This window comes from Panthera uncia, assembly GCF_023721935.1.
Source record: "Panthera uncia isolate 11264 chromosome C1 unlocalized genomic scaffold, Puncia_PCG_1.0 HiC_scaffold_4, whole genome shotgun sequence".
Lineage (NCBI taxonomy): Eukaryota > Metazoa > Chordata > Mammalia > Carnivora > Felidae > Panthera > Panthera uncia.
The window spans coordinates 71,821,058-71,840,909 of NW_026057585.1; the positions used below are offsets into that span (position 1 = coordinate 71,821,058).

General features: G+C 48.6%; 1 protein-coding gene across 4 annotated transcripts in view; it reads right to left on the reverse strand.

Annotated features, from left to right (window-relative positions):
• TMEM269 (transmembrane protein 269) overlaps positions 1-17,806 on the reverse strand; it is a 29,399-nt gene extending 11,593 nt beyond the window's left edge. The window contains exons 1-7 of one of the 4 annotated variants that reach the window (XM_049617352.1): positions 17,679-17,800; positions 16,460-16,568; positions 13,376-13,514; positions 8,693-8,790; positions 7,872-8,015; positions 7,041-7,241; positions 1,880-2,111 (exon numbers count right to left, since the gene is read on the reverse strand). In XM_049617352.1, the coding sequence (XP_049473309.1) occupies positions 1,990-2,111; positions 7,041-7,241; positions 7,872-8,015; positions 8,693-8,790; positions 13,376-13,514; positions 16,460-16,568; positions 17,679-17,693 (828 nt within the window). In that variant the 5' untranslated portion in view covers positions 17,694-17,800 and the 3' untranslated portion in view covers positions 1,880-1,989. Of the gene's footprint in view, positions 1-1,879; positions 2,112-7,040; positions 7,242-7,871; positions 8,016-8,692; positions 8,791-13,375; positions 13,521-16,459; positions 16,569-17,678 lie in introns of those variants that run through there. The other 3 variants (XM_049617351.1, XM_049617353.1, XM_049617355.1) reach the window with 3 other exon arrangements.
• Positions 17,807-19,852: the final 2,046 nt, after the last annotated feature.

Sequence of the window (19,852 nt, forward strand, 5' to 3'; positions counted from 1 at the left end):
TATCCTTGTGTCACTAACCTAAACTTGAGTTTGAGACAATGAAGTATGAATTATTATTGTCCTAAGCGAAGCACAATTTACATATTCAAATGGGTACATTCCTGCTCCAAACAGCCCCTTTTGGACAGGTGGGGGGGGGGGGTCTGCCTATTTATTTTAACTCTGCTGCTATGGCTCAAAATGGACACAGAAATCCTCTTTCAGACTGCATCTTGTTTTGAATGTAGTTGAAAATTTTAGAAAAAGCCAGAAGTCATTGGAGGCCAAATCTGATAAATAACGTGGCTCCAGGAAAAAAACATCATTGGCTAATCTTCAATAGTAGATTTTTGGGACTAGATTTGGTTGGTTCAGAATACAAGTATTTTTGGAGCACCTGCTATGTCTAGGCACTGTGCTACGTGCTGGCCTCTAAGAGCGTTATGTGAAGATGGTTCTCAAACTGGATTTCCTAAAATATTCTGATGAAGCGTAGCATCTCTGAAATAAGGGTGTAGGACCAAGGACATCATGCATTTGTACGGGTATATAGACGTATATTTGTAAGGTTCTTACTACATTATAGTAATCTTGGATCTAATTTGCTAGAATGCACAACAAAATCAATTCACCTGCAAAGCAAACGTTTCTGAGTGCCGGGCACTGTGGCAAACAGCAGAAATAAAAACATGCGAACTGAAGGAGCCTAAAATCTGGTGGCACACAGACATATTCATCTACCCGTGAAAAAATATAAATGATCTAACAGATACGAATGGAGAGCAGGAGGGACGAGGAGGGCGCGACCTGCTCCTTCAAAGCCAGATCCTGGCAGTGTGATTCACCAGATGGTTATTTTTAAAATCTAATTTTAGACTTCCTACCTATTTACCAAATACGTTGTTCTGCAAACCAAGAAATTGGATCTGAGGTAAAAGGTTCTCTGGCGCCAGAGTTGGGGAAGGGGCCAAGCCAGCCAACAATCCTTTGGTATACTGCTTGGAGGTAGATGGCCCAGAGGCTGTGCTGGGGAGTCACTGCCTTCGGGCCTAAATTCTTTGTGAGGGGCAACTTTAAGGTTCCATACAATATTCTTTATTTTTATTCAATTTGGATTTTAGAATATGAAGTGTGGGGTGCCTGGGTGGCTCGGTCGGTTAAGTGTTCGACCCTTGACTTCAGCTCAGGTCATGATCTCACGATTCTGGAGTTCGAGACCCAGGTTGGGCTTTGCACTAACAGCCCGGAGCCTGCTTGGGATTCTGTCTCTCCCTCTCTCTGCCCCTCCCCTGCTGGTACTCACTCTCTCTCTCTCTCTCAGTAAATATATAAACTTAAAAAAAAATATGAAGTGGCATCTGAATATCTAGAGGTTAGTATTTTATAACCAGATGGGAACCAGGTGACGCCTTCAAGCTGCCAATGTGTCTAATCTCTAACTGAAGCAAAAGGCAGAAGCTTTGACTGTCGAAATATAGAATTTTAAGTTACAAAATCCTGTATACATTCACACTGGGCAGCATGATTGTCCTGTGATTAGCTCTGCTCTACTGAACCAATCTGCAAGTTTAAGAAATGCTTTAAAATAAGCACCCCCCACGCCCCCTCACCCCCACGCCCTGGAGTAATAAGGATCAGGCCAAGGTGGAGACTGTACCAATGCTAAAGGGTTTCACCCCACTCCAAGGGATTGACCTTAGTACACAACATCACCCAGCCGGTAACAGGGCTGGAACTCAAACCCAACCCAACTTTACCTTGGAAAGAATTCTGTTCTGTATGACACAGCTATTGTCCCCAAGGGATTCGGAACCCTGAGTAAAGAGGAAGAAGTGAAGGCCACTGGCCCTATCGTGGTTTGCTCTGGTTCAAGGCACACGTATCTAGCACACAGGAGACATAGGGACAAAGAAAGATTTAGTGAGGATAAGGCAAGGCTTGGCCCGATATGCTGGCGCAAACCCCACAGAGGCCAGTGGGAGTGGGTGAAGCTGTTCACTTTCTTTGGTGCTATAGCCTGAAGCATGCTGCCTTGCCCCACAGAGCATCTGGAAAGAAGATGTAGGACAGCGACCACATCAGGCAGTAAAAAGCAGTTAGGGAGAATGGAGACACAAGCAGCATGATGACACCTGGAGGGAGAAAAAAGGCAAGCATTCCATGTCTATGAAGCTGTCTTCGTGTATTTCCCGCCCTCTTCTCTCCCACCCCCATCCTCCCATCCTTCAGTTTTTACTCATCGGCCTAAGAAACAAGAACCAACGAGACCCGAGCCCTGCCTTTAAGAGGTTTTGTCTCTTTGTAACTAGATAATTATAATGTAATGCAAACTCAGGTTCCATTTGGTTGAATTCAGATCAGAAATCAGTCTTAGCCGAGAATAAATTTGAGTTGTCCAGACCCCTTGTTAGAAATATATGTATATATCTCCATCCATTCCAGGGGCGCCTGGGTGGCTCAGTCAGTTAAGCGTCTGACTCTTGATTTTGGCTCAGGTCATGATCTCAGGGTTCGTGGGATCGAGTCCTGTGTGAGGCTCTGTGATGACAGCATGGAGCCTTGAGACTCTCCCTCTCTCTCTGCCTCTTCCCTACTTGTACTCTCTCCTCCCCGCTCTTCCAAAAATAAATAAACATTAAAAAGAAAAAAATATATATATATATATGAATGACATATATATTTCCAATTGTGTCAAGTTTAATATGTGATAGTGGCCAATACAATGTTACACATATGCAGAAGAGCACAGCAGACCTGGGACAGCTGTCTTTAGAAAGGCCTGCTTGCAAGGTGCCTGGGTTTGTGAGTTCAAGCCCTGCATTGGGCTCCATGCAGACAGTATGGAGCCTTCTTGGGATTCTCTTTCTCCGTCTCTCTCTGCCCCTCCCCTGGTCACTCTGTCTCTCAATATAAATAAAAAAGAAAGGAACGAACGAACGAACAAACAAATGAATGAACGAAGGCCGGCCTGCTTGCCAGGTTGGCCTTTAACTGGAGTCCAGGAACATGGCTAGTAAACAGTTCCCTATATCAATATAGAACTTCCCTGGGGCGCCTGGGTGGCTCAGTCGGTTAAGCATCCAACTTCGGCTCAGGTCATGATCTCACGGTCCGTGAGTTCGAGCCCCACGTCAGGCTCTGTGCTGACAGCTCAGAGCCCAGAGCCTGTTTCGGATTCTGTGTCTCCCTCTCTCTCTGCCCCTCCCCCTTCATGCTCTGTCTCTCTCTGTCTCAAAAATAAATAAACATTAAAAAAAGAGTCTATTTCTAATATAGAACTTTCCCTAATGGGCAAGAATGGTTCCCTGTCCTTAGACTGTGCTGAGTGTTGATTTCCTTCTGTGTAAGTCTAGAATTTTGGTACCGCTAGGTCTAGGGTGCTGATGTGGCCAGCCCTTATAAAAACCTTGGACCCTGAGTCTCTAAAGAGCTTCCAGGTACACAAGACTTTCATGGGTGTTGTCACAGTTTTGTGCAGGGTGGCCCCACAGGGAGGACACTTGAGGGGCTGTGCCTCATTTCCTCCAGATTTTGCCCCTTTCATCTGCCCTTTGCTGCCTTTGCTTTGTGTCTTTTGCTGTAATAAGTCTTAACCATGAGTATGACTATATGCATCCTGTGAATCCCCAAGAGAACCACTGAACCTGGGGTGGTCTTGGGGGACCCCCAACACATTTGAATCTGAGATACACCACCGACAGGCAAAAGGGCCCCAACACCTGTGGAATATCTACTTTGCACTAGACAATCTGCTAGGTATGTTACAAAGATTGCTCCATTTACGTTTCACAATAATTCTGTGACTCAGAATCCAGTGTGTTTTTCAGATGAAGAGACAGAGGGGATATAACCTGTACAAGGTCTTGATTCAAAGCCGTGTCTGCCTGACTTGTAAAAACTAGACAGCCTCGGAAAGCTCAAAGAGGGTTGGAGAGTACGAGGCAACATCGTTTCCGTGGGGATAACTACCATACATTCCTCAAGAGAAATCAGAACATATGATCTGACAGAAGACCACTTTCAGTTACAGAGATGTATTGGAGCTTTGGAATACTTATAATATTTCAGAACAGTCATTGACCTGTTGAGGCAATGGGACAATATTTTAAACCAGAGTTGTCCTGGAAAATGCGTGACATGAGGTCTCACAGCCACAGGCCGGCTTTTCAGAAGCTCTGTGGGGGAGACGGAACCTCCGTCTAAAAAGGTGATTGGCTGCACTCCAGGTAAGAGGAATATCAAGAGTGGCCATTTTGGAATCTGTCCAGTTGGGCTCTGGTATTAAGTGGTATCGAAATCTGTGAGGTACAGTTTCCTCCTTTACTCTCACAGCCAAGACAATCCAAGGAAGGCTGAGGCCAAGCATATGGTTTATTGGGAGAGAAAGGGAGCAGTGGTATCTACAGGAGCAAAGAGCATTGTGGGAAACACTGTTGCTGAGAGATAGGAGGGCAGGTGGAGGGAAGAAGGGACTAGAAATTTCCCTACAGGACACATCTGTGCCAGAGGATTGATCTGCATTATCCCATTTAATCTCAAGAATCCTGAGGTAGGAATTATTGGCTTCATGTTATAGATGAAGAAAACTAAACTCAAAATAATGAGGTCGTCAGCCCAAGTTGATGCAATTAACACATCCTGGCATTGGAACTTGAACTCGGGTCTGTTTAGCAGCAAACCCAGATGCTTCTCAACACTGTTCTGCCTCTGCTAGCTGGGCCACAGAGGAGCCACTGCCTAGAACTTGAGCAGGGGTGTCGGTGCTGGTGGTACAGAGGAAGGGTATGAGCCTAAAAGGGAAGGTCAGGGGGCACCTGGGTGGCTCAGTCGGTTAAGCATCCGACTTCAGCCCAGGTCATGATCTCACGGTTCATGAGTTTGAGCCCCTGTCTGTGCTGACAGCTCAGAGCCTGGATCCTGCTTCAGATTCTGTGTCTCCCTCTCTCTCTAACCCTCCCCTGCTTGCACTCTGTCTCTCTCTCTCTTTCTCAATAATAAATAATAAACATTAAAAATTAAAAGAAAAAAGGACAGTCAGGATGAAAGCAGGGACCCTATGAACCAGAATGGACCCACAGGGAATAAAGAAAGAAACCAAGTATCCCTGTAGATGTTTGTCTTGTCCCCATGAGCACATCCCCAAAGCAGAAACACCGGTATTCCTTGAAGGAAGCCCTAAGTCAGGGAGAACTCTAGGGAGATATCCGCCAGGTCCCCAGTGTGGCCAGGACCTCAGGGCTTCCTCAATATCGGTTCTGTTCCCAACATGCATCTGAAGTCCCTTCGTCTGCTCTGTTGCCACCACCTCTCATACAACAGCAAGTCACTTTTCCTCTTTGTTCTCAGTCTCCCACCATCTGGTCTCCACATTGTATTCCAAGTGGCCACTTAAAACTGCTGCTCAGAAGTCCCTTCAGAGGCTTCCCGTTTGCCGCTAGGATCAGTTCCCCAAACCCACCCCCTTCACGGACTCGGTTTGTATCACTAGGATCTCTCAGCAAGTTCCAGCCACATGGCTGCACGACCGCACCCAGCACCTTCTAGCCTAGAGCCTAGAAAATGCCGTTTTCTCTTCTGAACTACCTCTCTTACCCACCTAGCCAGTCATCTTGAAGGTCACCTTTTTAATTTTTTCCAGTTTTATTGAGATATTATGGACATATAACACAAAACTGTATTAGTCCAAGGTGTGCAGCGTAATGATTCGATATTTGTGTATCCTGTGACACGACCAGCAGTCTCGTTAGTGTCTGCCACTGCACAGTTACCCATTTCCCTTTCTTGCGACGAGAACTTTTAAGATCTGCTCTCCTATCTACTTCCAAATGCAATATTCTTTTTTTTTAATGTTTATTTATTTTTGAGAGAGAGACAGACAGACAGACAGCACAAGTGGGGGAGGGGCAGAGAGAGAGGGAGACACAGAATCAAAGGCAGGCTCCAGGCTCCAAGCTGTCAGCACAGAGCCCGATGCGGGGCTTGAACCCACGGACCGTGAGATCATGACCTGAGCTGAAGTCGGATGCTCAACCGACTGAGCCACCCAGGCGCCCCTCTTTTTTTTTAGAGAGGGCACAAGTGAGCGAAGGGTAGAGACAGAGAGAATCCCACAAGGGGCAGAGAGAAAGAGAGAGCAAAGTGGGACTCACCCAAAGCAGGGCTCATGCTCACCCGAGGCAGGGCTTGAACCACAAACTGTGAGATCGTGACCTGAGCCAAAGTCAGACGCTTAACCGACTGGGCCACCCAGGCTCCCCACAACATGGTATTGTTAACTGTAGTCACCGTGTTGTCCATTACGTCCCCAGAACTTATCATTGGAAGTCTGTACCTTTGACCACCTTCACCCAGGTTCCACTTAAATGTTACCTTCTGAAGCATCCTTTCCACCCTTCAGACCATTTCAGTCTCATTAAGTCCCCTTCTCAGAGAACCCTGTGCTCCACAACACATCAAAACTATGCCTTTCTAGTGTCCAACTCTTGGTTTCAGCTCAGGTCATGATCTCACAGTTCATGGGTTTGAGCCCCGCGTCGGGCTCCTCACTGTTAGCATGGAACCTGCTGGATTCTCTCTCTGCCTCTCTCCCTCTCTGTCATTATAAATAAATAAACTTAAAAAAAAAAAAACAACTATGCATTTCTAGTTATTTCTGCCATTATTTGGTTGGGGTCTGTCTCCCCTATTAGACTGTGAATCCTGAGGCAGGAAGGGTTGGTCTAGTTTATCAGTTTGGTTCCCAGTATCCAGCGTATGGTAGGTGTTCCTGATTGAACTTAATAGCATTCAACAAATACTTACTGGGCATCTACCACGTGGTTGGCACAATCCTAGGCCCAGGGATTACTGCACGAATGAAAGAGAGTCGTCTATCCAGGGGCAGTTTGAGTGTGTATAGACAATAAAAAAGTAGATACATTTCAGATGGTGATAAACTCCATGGACACAAATAAAACAGGGTAAGGGAGGTCGGGAGTGTGGGGGCGAGGTACAGGGTGGCCATGAGCAGCAGTGATAATAGACCAGCACTGGTGACATTTGAAAGCAGTATTTTCACTCACCCCCCAGATAAATCAATTTTTTCCAGTTCTCAGACCCCAGGATCTCATCACGTGGATAGTAGCTCTGGTCCATCATGAACAGAATCATAAGTGAGGCCATGCAAGACAGAATGAACGTGTTGCCTTTGGTCAGAAGGCAGGTGGAGGCCAAAACACAGGAAGCATAGCGGCAGGGTAGACCCTTGTACGTGAAGGGAACACCTGCCAGGGAAGGAAGAGGTGGAGATTAGCTGCCTCCCGCTGAGCAAAGCCAGCCCGTTGGGTCTTCCCTGCCACCCACTCCAGATCCCCCTCCTCGCCAGGCAGTGGCAGGCTGTAAAGCGGTCAGCCGTTCGCAGAGATGGTGTGTGGGTTCTGCGCCGGATCCCCACGGGGAAGCAGGCGGCTGGGACAAGGCGTGGGCCCCAGCACCAAGGAAGGCTCTGCAGGAGGGTCCTCTGAGGTCTTCTGGTCCACCTCTACGCCCCCTTGCATTGTGACCTTGGGCAAGGCAACTGCCCTTGGTTGCCTTGCTCAGTTTCTCTATCTGTTGTAGAAAACTGTGGAGGATGACCCCTAGTTCTGGATTCTGTGAGTCTCTGTGCACCACCCAAAGGTCATACAACGAGAAAAAGGCACAGCTGGTCCGAGAACCATGGGCCCCTGCCCCTCTCCAGGTCTCTGCCACTGCAGCCTGCAGCCTCCAGTGGGCCTGGGGCACAGGACAAGGAAGGGAAAGGAACCAAAGAGGAGGGGAGGAGTCAGTTACCGCCCCCCCCCCAAGGCTTCTAGCATCCAATAGCGCCCCTCCGTGTCTCCCCACCCTTAGCTACAAGGCTGGGGTCCACTCACCAGTTGAATAAAAACACAGGCGGAAGGTAGCAGCTAACACATAGATGACGGCCAGGAACGCATTCAGAGGCCCATCCACGCCTAGGAGCAGGGCTGAGGCCAGGCCAAAGGTGGTGAAGACAGCAAAGTCATTCAGCTCCACCCCTGCTCCAGAAGGTCGAGGTCAGAACTTATGCTCATTTGTCTTGCACTTTAGTCCCCTGTGGTGGGGGAGCTGCAGGAGTGCCAAGCCGGGACTGAGGTCCCAGAGAGCAACAGCTGCTCCCCTAGGGATCAAGGACGGGGGCGGGGCGGGGGGTGGAGGGGCCTCCTGGCTCTGCCTCACATGGACCATGCGGCCTGAGGCAAATCTTTCCTTCTCAGGTCTTAGTTTTCCCGCCCTTTAACATCCAGGGTTGGACCACAACTGGATACAAATTCACAAGCCACGGAACCCTTTTTTTTTCAAGCAAACTCTTACATGGGAATGTTTTCTTGTATTTTAAACCAGCCGCTCTGCTGGGGTGATTTTTCATTTCCCCCCTCCCAAGCACCGCTGCCACCACCCACTCCCAATTCCTGGGGCACCCCTAGCGGGGAGGCAGCACCGCCAAGGAAACTGCGGCCTGGGCAAGGATGGCTAAGGATCAACAGGTGAGCCCGTGGGGGGCCTAGATCTGGACTATGGGGCTCCGGGACGGTTCTCCGGCTGCTTCTGCTGTCCTCGGAGGGAGGTGAGCAGGAGTGCTGACTCCTGAAAGCCTGCTGGATGTGAGAAGATGGAGGGTGACCCGAGATGGGCTCCTGGGGTCAGGGATCAGGGGTCTGAGGCCTGGACTCACCCGATCTGGAGCAGAGGCTGAGGTGTCTGGTTATCGTCCCAACTGCCATGTCTAATAGGAAGCTGATCAGAAGCATCCAGGAGGCACTGTAGCATTTCCTGAAGTGTAGGGCAGCAGGCCCCGACAGGACAGCTGTGTCATGGGCTGCACTGGGCAACCCCTCCACACGCACACACACACACCCTGCCCTGCGTGTTCCCCACACTCGTGTTCTTTCTGAAATACACTGCTTTACACACTACACACACACACACCCCTGCCACACTCTCAACCCACAGTCTTAAAGGGGGTGCCTCGAGCCCCTTAGATAATCACTAAGGTCCCTTCCAACTCTAAATCCCAGGCATATTTGAGGGCACAGGGGTCCTATGTTCCCAGCCTCGGCAACCATCTCACTGTGGTTTCTCAGATAAACCACTCCCTACCCCTCTAGGCCTCTCTTCCTCCATCTGGAAAGTGAGGGGGTTGTGCCAAATGATTTAATAGAGGCCTATTCAGATAAGCTATTTCTCCTAGTGCAAGTTTAGGTAACTCATGACTTTTAAGGACTTGGTCCCTTTCATTTAGGCTACGTCACTTACAGAGTTGTTCATAATATTCCTTTATTATCCTTTTAAAGTCCATGAGATCAGTAGTGATGGCTCTCTTTCATTTCTGATACTGGTAGTTTGTGTCTTCTCTTTTTTTCTTTATTTTCTTGGTTGGCCTGCCTAGAGGCTTATCAATTTTATTGATTTTTCCAAAGAATCAATCAGCTTTTGGTTTCGTTGATTGTCTCTACTGATTTCTTATTTTTAATTTCATTGATGGCTGCTCTTTTTTTTTTTTAATATTTATTTAGTTTGGGGAGAGCACAAGCAGGGGAGGGGCAGAGAGGGGAGACAGAAGATCAGAAGCGGGCTCTGTGTGGACAGGCTGGCACTGTGAGCCCAATGTGGGGCTTGAACTCACGAACTGCGAGATCGTGACGTGAGCCAAAGTTGGACACTCAACTGACTGAGCCACCCAGGTGGCCCCCCACCCCCCCCCCCCTTTTTTAAGTAGGCTTTGCACCCAGAGCGTGGAGCCCAAATGCGGACCTTGAACCCACGACCTTGAAATCAAGACCTGACTTGAGGTCAAGGATCAGACGCTTAACCGATTGAACCACCCAGGTGTCCCTCTCATTTTTATTATTTTCTTCTGCTTACTTTGGATTTAACATGCTTTTTTTTTCCCCCTAGTTTGCTAAGGTGGAAGCCTTATACTATTGATTTCTATCTCCCTTTTTTTCCCAATTTTTCTAAGGCTTTATTTTTTTGGGGAGGTTTTAGGTTTACAATAAAATTGAAAGGAAGCTACAGAAATTTCCCATCTACCCCCCCATCTCCCACCTATGCATAGCTTCCCACATGATCAATATCACTCACCAGAACAGTACATTCTAATTCTTGACACATACCAAGGATGAACCTATGTTGACACATAGTCACCCAAAGTCCGTAGTTTACCTTAGGGTTCACTCTTCGTGTTGTACATTCTATGGTTTTGGACAAACGCATGATGAGTATCCATTATTATAGTATCATGAAGATTATTTCCAATGTCCTAAATATCCTCTGTGCTCCACCTATTCATTCCCTCCACCCTCCTGTACCAATCACTGATTTTTTATTATCTTGATATTTTTGCCTTTCCAGAATATCATATCACTGTAATCATATAGTATGTAGCCTTTGCATATTGGCTTCTTTCACTTGGTAATATGCACTTATGATTCCTCTGTGTCTTCTCATGGTCTGATAGGTCATTTCTTTTTAGCACTGAGCAATCCTCCATTGTTTGGAAAATTTGGAAATACCTCGGTTTATTCATGTATTCACTTATTAGACGATATCTTGGTTGTTTGCGAGTTTTGGCAGTTGTAAATTAAACATCATAAACATCCCAGTGCAGGGTTTTGTGTGGACATAGTTTTCAGTTCATTTGGATAAATACCAAACAGTGTGATTGCTGGATCATATGGTAAGACTAGGTGTAGTTTTGTGAAATTGCCACACTGTCTCCCAAAGCGGCTGAACCATCTTGTGTTCCCGCCAGCGGTGCATGAGAGTTCCTGTTGCTCCACGTCCTCGCCAGCATTTGATGTCGTCAGTGTTCTGGGCAACTCCTTTGGCCGGTAGGTGTGTAGTAATATCTCACTACATCTCCCTGATAACATACAATGTGGAGTATCTTCACATGCTTACTGCCATCTGTATATCTCCTTCGATGAGGTCTCTGTTAAGGTCTTTGGCCCATTTTTTAATTGAGTTCTTTGTTTTCTTATTGAAGAATTTTAAGCTTTGTCTATTTTACAGTCCTTTCTCAGATGTACCTTTTGCAAATATTTTCTCCCAGCCTATAGTTTGTCTTCTAATTCTCCTGATGTTGTCTTTCACAGAGGTTTCTTTTCTAACACACGCATTCAATGTTACAAATTTCACTATAACTACCACTTTCACTGCATCTCACAAATTCTGATAAGTTGGGTTTTTTTAAATTTTTTTTTAACATTTATTCATTTATGAGAGACAGAGAGTACGAGCAAGGGAGGGGCAGAGAGGGAGACACAGAACTGAAGCAGGCTCCAGGCTCCGAGATGTCAGCACAGAGCCCGAAGCTCACGGACCACAAGATCATGACCTGAGCCGAAGTCGGACACTTAACTGACTGAGCCACCCAGGCACCCCAACAAATTTTGATAAGTTGTATTTTCACTTTTTTTTAGCTCAAAATACTTTTCTTCTTTAATATATTATTTAGAATCGTGTTGCTTAACCTTCACATATTTTGGGATTTTCTAGTTATCTTTCTGTTATTGATTTCTACTTTCATTCCATGGGATCTGAGGGCATACTTTATATGATTTCTATTCTTTTACATTTGTTGAGGTATGTCTTATACCCCAAAAGTGTGAGGAGAAGAATGTGTATTGTGCTGTTATTGGGTAAAGTATTCTATAAATATCAATTAGATCCAGTTGACTGATGGTGCTGTTCAGTTCAACTATCTCCTTACTGATTTTCTGCCAAATGGATGTCAGTTTCTGATGGAGGGGTGTTGAAATGCCCGACTACGATAGCGGATTTGCCCATTTCTCCTTGCAGTTCTGTTTTTTTGTCTCACATATTTTGATGCTCTATATGATTTCCAAGATCTCTTTCAGATCTTACATTCAAGGATTCTGTGCTTTAGTCCAGCACATGCTCCCAGACCCCTTTCTAAAAGCAGCCACCATAGTCTCAGGCAAGGCTGCCCTAGAATGCCATTCCTAAGTCTACACCCTGATTGCAATGCTTGATGACCAAGCAGAAGTAGAGAACCTCACCCCAGGCTTCAGCTGTCTCCAAACAAGCTCAGCACTACCTTTCTTTAGAGCCATACCTATGTGTCTAAAGGGAAATGGGCCCACCACCGTGCCATAAAAATGACACTCCCAAAACTGAGGCACCTGGGTGGCTCAGTCTGTTAAGTGTCTGACTTCAGCTCAGGTCATGATCTCATGGTCTGTGAGTTTGAGCCCCACGCTGGGCTCTCTGCTAACAGCTCAAAGCCTGGAGCCTGCTTTGGATTCTGTGTCTCTCTCTCTCTGCCCCTCCCCCACTCATGCCTCTGTCTCTCCCTTTCTCTCAAAAGTAAATAAACATTAAAAAAAATTTTTTTAGCTATACTCCCAGAAGATTGCACTGAACTAAGAAGTTAGAGATTTTCTGCTGTAGATATGCTCTACTTTATAAGACCCCCAAAAATCCAGACTTAGAGAATCATAAAATTTAACTGGAAGGGAACTCAAACATCATCAGATAAAATGATTTAATGGATGAGAAACAGATCCAGAGAAGTCACTTGCTGATGGTTATAGAGAATCAAACAGGTTAGGAGGCTGCATTATAAAGGATTTATCTTTAAAGAACTGATTTGATTGGCGCCTGGGTGGCTCAGTCGGTTAAGCGTCCGACTTCAACTCAGGTCACGATCTCGCAGTCCGTGAGTTCGAGCCCCGCGTCGGGCTCTGGGCTGATGGCTCGGAGCCTGGAGCCTGCTTCCGATTCTGTGTCTCCCTCTCTCTCTGCCCCTCCCCCATTCACGCTCTGTCTCTCTCTGTCTCAAAAATAAATAAACGTTAAAAAAAATTTTTTTTAAAAAGAACTGATTTGACAAGGCATTGAAATATGATTCAATTTGTAGAAATATAATTTGCTTATAACTTTTTAGGGGCCCATAAACATGTCCCAGATTTTCCATAATAGTGCTGACTGTAAATATTCCCCAGATCATATGTTCTAATTTAAGAATCAAAAATTGCTCATGATAGCCTGCCTACCCCAAGGATTATGTAAAGGCCACCAGAATAGAATCTCTTGGTTTTCTCATAAAGACCATTCTGGACTGCCACAGCTGGAAGGCACCTAGAGATCACAGTGCAAGCTCCTTGTTTTAACGATGGAGAAACCAAGGCTCAGGGATGTGACCTAAAGTCACACATCAGGCTGGTAGTAGAGCTGAGGCCAGGATCTTGGCCTCTTGACTCCCAATCACTACCCTTTCTCCTGCCCCCGGTTGATCCTGGGCCTCAGTGCCTGGCTATCTAGGCTCCCCACTCCTCCCTGCATGCCATTGGCTCCAGCTCTTGGCTAAGATCCTACTGGGCCCCAGACCTACTTGCAGAAGCTGCAGAAGATGGAGAAGAGCCCCAGGATCATGTTGGCCAGGGACAAGGCATTGGTAACGTCCTTCCAGGAAAACTCATTCAGATAGAGATGGATCTGGTCGTTGGTCAGGAAGAACCTGGTGCACGGATCTGGGGCTCCGGGGAGAGGGGTCAGGGGTTCCCAAGGTCAAAGTGTCCCAAAAGAGGCTCCCAGGACCAGGCAGCTCCTGTTCCCTGGACCTCATCCCAGAACTGTACCCTCCCAACACTGTTTCACTGACTAGAATGAGACAGGAGGTAGCTGGAGGACACCAGGAGGTAAAGACCAAGGTGCTAAAAATGAGCGTCTTGGGAAGGCACAACAGCAAAGCCCCCACGCCAGTACAGCCACAGTCTCCAACCCCTCTGTCTGCCCCCTTGCCTACAGTGCAGACCTCCCTCCAGCCCACGGTTGGCCCTCCTGGTACCCCCATGGCCCAGGGTATAAGGGGTATGGGCCCTTCCCCTATCTGGGAGATGAGCCTTTTGTCATAGGTGAGCCCTTTAAAAAAAAAAAAATTACAAAGCTACTTTTCATATTTTTTATTCCTGTGAGGTGAGCCCCACAGGAATAAAAAATAACACTGGGAAAGGGCAACTCCCTCACCCCCAGGAATGTTCCAGGGGGCGAGAGGCTACCCGAGGGGTAGAAAGCACGAAAGGGACCCACTGCAGAGTCAGCCTCCCTTGTCCTGCAGGCCTTGCTCTTTCCCTTGGAAGGACGGGGCTGCAGCGGGGGTGCCCCGAGGTCCTGGTTCTGACAAGCCCCAACCAGAACATCAGGCCCAGCTCCGACAGGGGAAGAGATGAGAGACAAGAGATGAATGGGTCCAGCACAAAACGGTGCACAAGGCACCTTTCACTCTGTTCTCTCTCCTGATCCTGACGACCTCAGGAGACGGTGCTGTCATTATTTGATGAATGCAAAATCTGAGCCTCAGAGAAATGGAGATATATTGGCTCAAATCACATCCTCAGTGAGTGAAAGGTAATCCTGCCTGCTGGATTCTAAGTCTGGTGTTTCCTCTGCCGGGGGCACAGGTCCGGAAGGAGGCGGTCTGTGGGGTAGGAGGCCAAGGAGGAGCTCAGGGGGCCAGCCCCACGGGGCGGTTTCATCCTGCCCAAGAGGAAGCGGCCCTGCCCTGGGCCCTCAGAGCCCAGGGAATCAGCTGGCCCTGCCTGTTTCCACAGCCTGGCCGGCTCTATTTTGCCTCCAACACCAAACCTGCACTCCATACACATAAATGGCCTGTGGCACAAAGTTTTTTGGGGAGAAAGAGTCCCAGTGCTCCCTGACACAGGGACGCCCCACTGGTCACCATAAACACGCTGCCCATAAACAGCAATCCTGCACCTGAATAAAATACACAAGTTCCGAGGTGTTGTCGCAGCCGCTTTCTCGTTTCATCCTCACTCATTTTAGAAGTGAGGAAGCTGAGACTCCCTCTGCCCAGCCCCTGTCTCTGCCCCAGGCTGGACTTAAGACAAATTAGGGCCCATAAGCCCTGCCACCAAGATGTCAGAGGCCGGGAGGAGGGGGCTAGACTGGGAGTTTGGAACTGGGAGTTGATCAGGCAACACTAAGGGGCTCACTGCTCCCCCAGGCAGGTCCCATTCACCAAGGCCATCAGGACTCCTGAGACCCCTCAAAACCTAAGACAGAAGAACGCTGCCTAAGAAATCTGGGAGGGAAGGAGAGCCAAGGCCGGCTGCTCAGTCCCTCCTCAGGAACCTCTCCCTCCCGGTCTCTCCTGGGCCCCAGGGCTGACCCCAGCAAGACCAAACACCTCTGTCCCCAGCCCAGCTGCTGCCAGGGCAGCAACCCAGCATCTCTGCCTGCTAGGGGTAGTCAGCAGATGCCTGGGGCATTTCTACCAATTGCCACGCACACCTCATCTGTACTCCTTCAGTTGTTTTTTTTTTTTTTGTCTTTTTGTTTTTAATTAATGATCGGTTATCTACTCTATCATCTTTCATTCATGAAACATTTTTATGTCTATTTTCATGTCTATGTTAAATCGGTGTTTCATGTCTATGGTTTCCATTGGCCCGTAAGGTCTGCCAAGTGAGGGTTAATATCCACAATTGCCAGATGAGGCAAGGAAGACTTAGAGAGGGGAAGAACCTTGCTCAAAGTCACACAGAAGTGGCAGGACAGGGCTTACAACTTCACCTTAGGTGTTCCTTCCCCTCCACTCTGCACTCTGCTGTCTACCAACCAACAGGACTGAGCACTGTGCTCCCTGTAAGCTCAGACTGCACTAGGTGCTGGGGAACACCTTCACGGAGCATACAGTCTACCCAGGGACACAAGACTCACGCATGCATGTGGGGACTCCCAGACTCTGTTCACGATGGTACCCCATCTTACAGATGAAGAATCTGAGGTTTCAAGATAGTCAAGTGACTTGGCCCAGTGAAATGGAGCCAGGACTTGAATTGGGCCTCCTCTTTCGCAATTAAATGCTATTTCCAACATAATGCACAGGTTCCGGGTGTAAAAGGATGTGGACCTGAGAGTAAGGGCTCTAGAAATCCAGACAAGAAAGGAGCAATCCATTCATTCAACAAACATTTGGTCATGAGCAAGAATGAGCGCCTGGTGCTTGGGACATGGAGAAGATTAAGACCTGGCCTCGTGTCTCAAGGAGCTCAGGCCAGCAGAGGTGTTCAACCAAAAGGGGAGTTGACCAGGCTGCCAGGGAAGCATGGAAGAGGGTCCAGCCTGACAGAGGGCTCAGACAAGACTTCTCTGAGGAGGGGTTCAGAGCTGAGGCGTTGCGCAGCATTGGCCTGCAGGACTAGATCGTGTCACTCCCGAACTTTGCGGAAGCCCGTCAGTGGCTCCCCATTTCCCGGGGATGGAGTCCACCTCCTTCCTTTGGCGTATAAGCCCTTATGATGAGGCTGGCTCAGCCCCCAGCCTCCTCTCTCCACTGCCCCTGGCTCCGGCCCTCCCTCTGCTCTCGGGTTGGCCGGTGGTCCTCTTTGGGAAGGCTGACTCTCCCCTGGAGTGAGTACTCCTCCTCCTCACTGCCACATGTCCGTGTGCTCACCGTGTGACACTCGGCACTCTACACTGGCACCGCCTCTCTTGTCTTCCTTGTCTACTGCAGGGCAAGCAACTTGAGTGGAGACTGAGGTCCCCTGTGCCCAGCATGAAGCCTGACAATAGAAGTTGTTGAAGGATCGTTAAATCGGTAGAATGTGTCACTCTGGTGCTTCCCCAGGATCCTCTCACTGCACCAAATCACATCTCTCCCCCGCACCAAAGCCTGTTCAGTCTGTCCTCCAAGAAGCCCTCTCAAATGAACTCTCAACAATCCAGACCCTCCACACACCCAGCATCTACCTAATGCCTACAATCTTCCACTTACTCATTTTAAGATACATTTGCTGATGCCTGCTACCCCCAGGACTACGTTCTGGGGCAGAAAGAACAAGAGCCAGGCTGCATCGCCAAGAAGGAAGGGGTCTGGCAGGGGAGGTAGATTCGAGTAGGGGCAGTGCGGCAAGTGTTACGACGGGCAAGACGCTGTCCCATTTCTCTGGGCGCACAAGGGAACACCAGACTGAGTCTGCGGTGGCAGTGGGGAAAGGTTTCTCTGATGTGGCGACATTTAGGGAGGGGCTCCAAGGATGAAGGGGCAAAGGGGTAAAAGGTGCAATAGCACGATGAGGCTGGATCCCGGGGAGGAAGGGTGGTGACCAGAGGCGGAGGCGTAGTGGGCAGGGAGGTCGCAGTTGAGGGTGTGCCTGAATGACCTTGAGTAGCAGTGATGTGTCTGGGTCAGATATGGTTGGGAGTGGAGGGGAGAAAGTGAAGAAAAGGAAGGCAGCCCTAAGGCTGGTGAGAGAGGACAGAGAAGTGAGCAAGCGGGAACTGCAGATGCGGGGACTGTGGGCAGGAGAGGGCAGAAGGGTACGGCCTGGCCCGAGTCTGCACAGCTTCTGTGTCTGGCATCCAGGGCACAAACTGCAGTGAGCATGCTCAGGTAGGGCGCTCCATCAGGCGCAGGGACTCCGGGGCGCAGCCACTCTAGTTAGACATGCTCCCCACCCCTCAGCCCTACAGACCACACCCCCAACAGATAGCCACGCCCCCTCTCCCAGTTCTCGGTCCTGTCCAGGCCCTGCCGGGCTCCCAGGAAGACACCCCCTCTGAGAAGATGGAAGAGATGGAGGCAGGCTGGGCTCTAGGGCAGCGCTTACCCACAGGGTCCTGGTCTCTGACAGTAATCTTGGGAGGGTCACGCACTTTGTCAGGATGCTTACCTGGGGACCAGACATTCCTGGGTGGGGTGAGGGCCGCACTCCTTCCCCGCTTCCTGTGTGGTGGGTGGCGGCCACCACAGGCCTGGGGGAGCCACGCAGGTCCCAAGCCTCTCACCCCTGGCTCTTAGCTCACAATCCAGGAGGGGCAGGGGAGGGGCAGCGGGGCTCTAGCTGGCTGGAAGAGGGGCCTCAATTTGCAGAGGAGCCCTAGGCCACCCTGTGGGCCACTTGGGGAATGGAGGGATCTAGGAGGAGGGTACTGGTCTCTCCAACGTGGCCAGCAAAGGAAGCCTTGAGAGGCAGAGACCAGAGTGCATGGTGCAGGAGAGGTGGGCTGGAAGGACTTTGGGGAAGACAGGGCTGTTAAGGGTTGCTGGGGTCCAGACTGTGACGGGTCCCTAGAGCAGGGCTCTTGCTGTTTGGTTCACTGCTGTATTTCTGTACCTGTAAGAACTGCTTTGGCATATGGTAAGTCACCCCATCCCACCCCAGTATTTGTCAGATGAATGGCAAGCTGAGTAATTTACACTGTCCTGAATGTTGGTTTAAGTATGGATGACATGGTCAGTTTGGTTTAGAAATATGATTCTGGCAGCCAGCGTGGAAGAAGGGTCTGTAATACCACAGGACAGATGAGGCAGGCTGGAGCAAGGACTCATTCGCTGGACAGCAACGGAAGGGAATGGAAGTAGCCGGACTAGGAGCCATTGTGAAAGGAATCCCCAGGGTGTGGGAGAGGTGTGAGAGGGAGAAGCTAAGAGCCTCTCAGAGGTGTCTGGATTTGGCAACTGGATGAATACTGCACTACAGAAAGAAGCTTGTTAGTACTGGGTAGTTTCCCAGGCACAGGTTCTAACACCTGCCCCACATCCTCCCACCTGCCCTAACGCTGAGTCAGAGCAGCACTGGCTTCCAGGACCCCACGGGAGAAGATGCAAGGGAAGGGGTGGAGCTGCACGGTCCTGTGACACTGTTGTCTCTCCCAGCAACCTGGAGGGGGAAAGAGGAGCGTGTCCTGAGTGGCGACTAGCCTTTGGCCCTGTTCACGGTGCTTTACACACATTATCATCTTACTGGATTTTCTCAAATGCTCTTGACGTTAGCATTAGCGTTTCTACTCTCCAGAAGAGGAAATGGGGGATTCGTTGATTTTAATAATTAGTGGAACTGAGACCTGAACACAGTCTAACACTAAAGCCGGACCTAAGGTGTCTGAGAAACTAAAAGAGAAAACCAGAATGGAGGCAACAAGTCCAAGAGTCCCTTGTATTTACCTTAATTTGTCCGTGCCACATGGACCATTAGTGGCAAATTACAAACTACAGCCTACTGGGGTGCCTGGGCGGCTCAGTCGGTTGAGCGGCTGACTCTTGATTTCAGCTCAGGTCATGATCCCAGGGTGGGGGGATTGAGCCCCACATCGGACTCTGTGCTAGGTGTGGAGCCTGCTTGCGATTTTTTCTCTCCCTCCTTCTGCTCCTCTCCCCCACTTGTGATTGCTCTCTCTCTCTCTCTCTCTCTCTAAAAACAAAGCCAAACAACAAAAACCACTACAGCATACTAATGGCAATGCTGGCTTTACCTCTTAACCAAGTTTATGTTGCAGCACTAACACTACCAGATGTGTAAATCTTACTTTGTTTCCTGAACCTATTCCCTAATCTGTAAAATGGGATTCTTGTGTGAATTAAATGAGATTATATGAAGTGCTTAGCGCAGAGTAGAAGTTCAATCATTATCAGTATTATTCTAAGCACACGATCATGCATCTGTCAGCCTGGACATCCCCAAGGCTTCCTTCTGAAGAGGGAGAGGAAGGAGGGATAGCTACAAAAGACACTTGTCCCCGTCTGTCAGAAGTTTCTAGCGTCCTTCTGTTCTGGAATGTCACAAGGAAGTAGAGAGCAGGAACAGTAGACTGTCTACACTTGTATTAATATGGTAGCCACTAGCCACATATGGCTCCTAAGTGCCTAAAATTGGCTAGTCTGAATTGAGATGTGCTATATGTGTAAAATACACACCAGAGTTCAAATATTCAAGTGTATATATATATATATATATATATATATATATATGAGTTATGAGTTGGAATACATATATGTGGAATATATATATGGAATATATATCCAAATAATACTAAAAAATTATTAGCGTGTTATTCCATATATGAC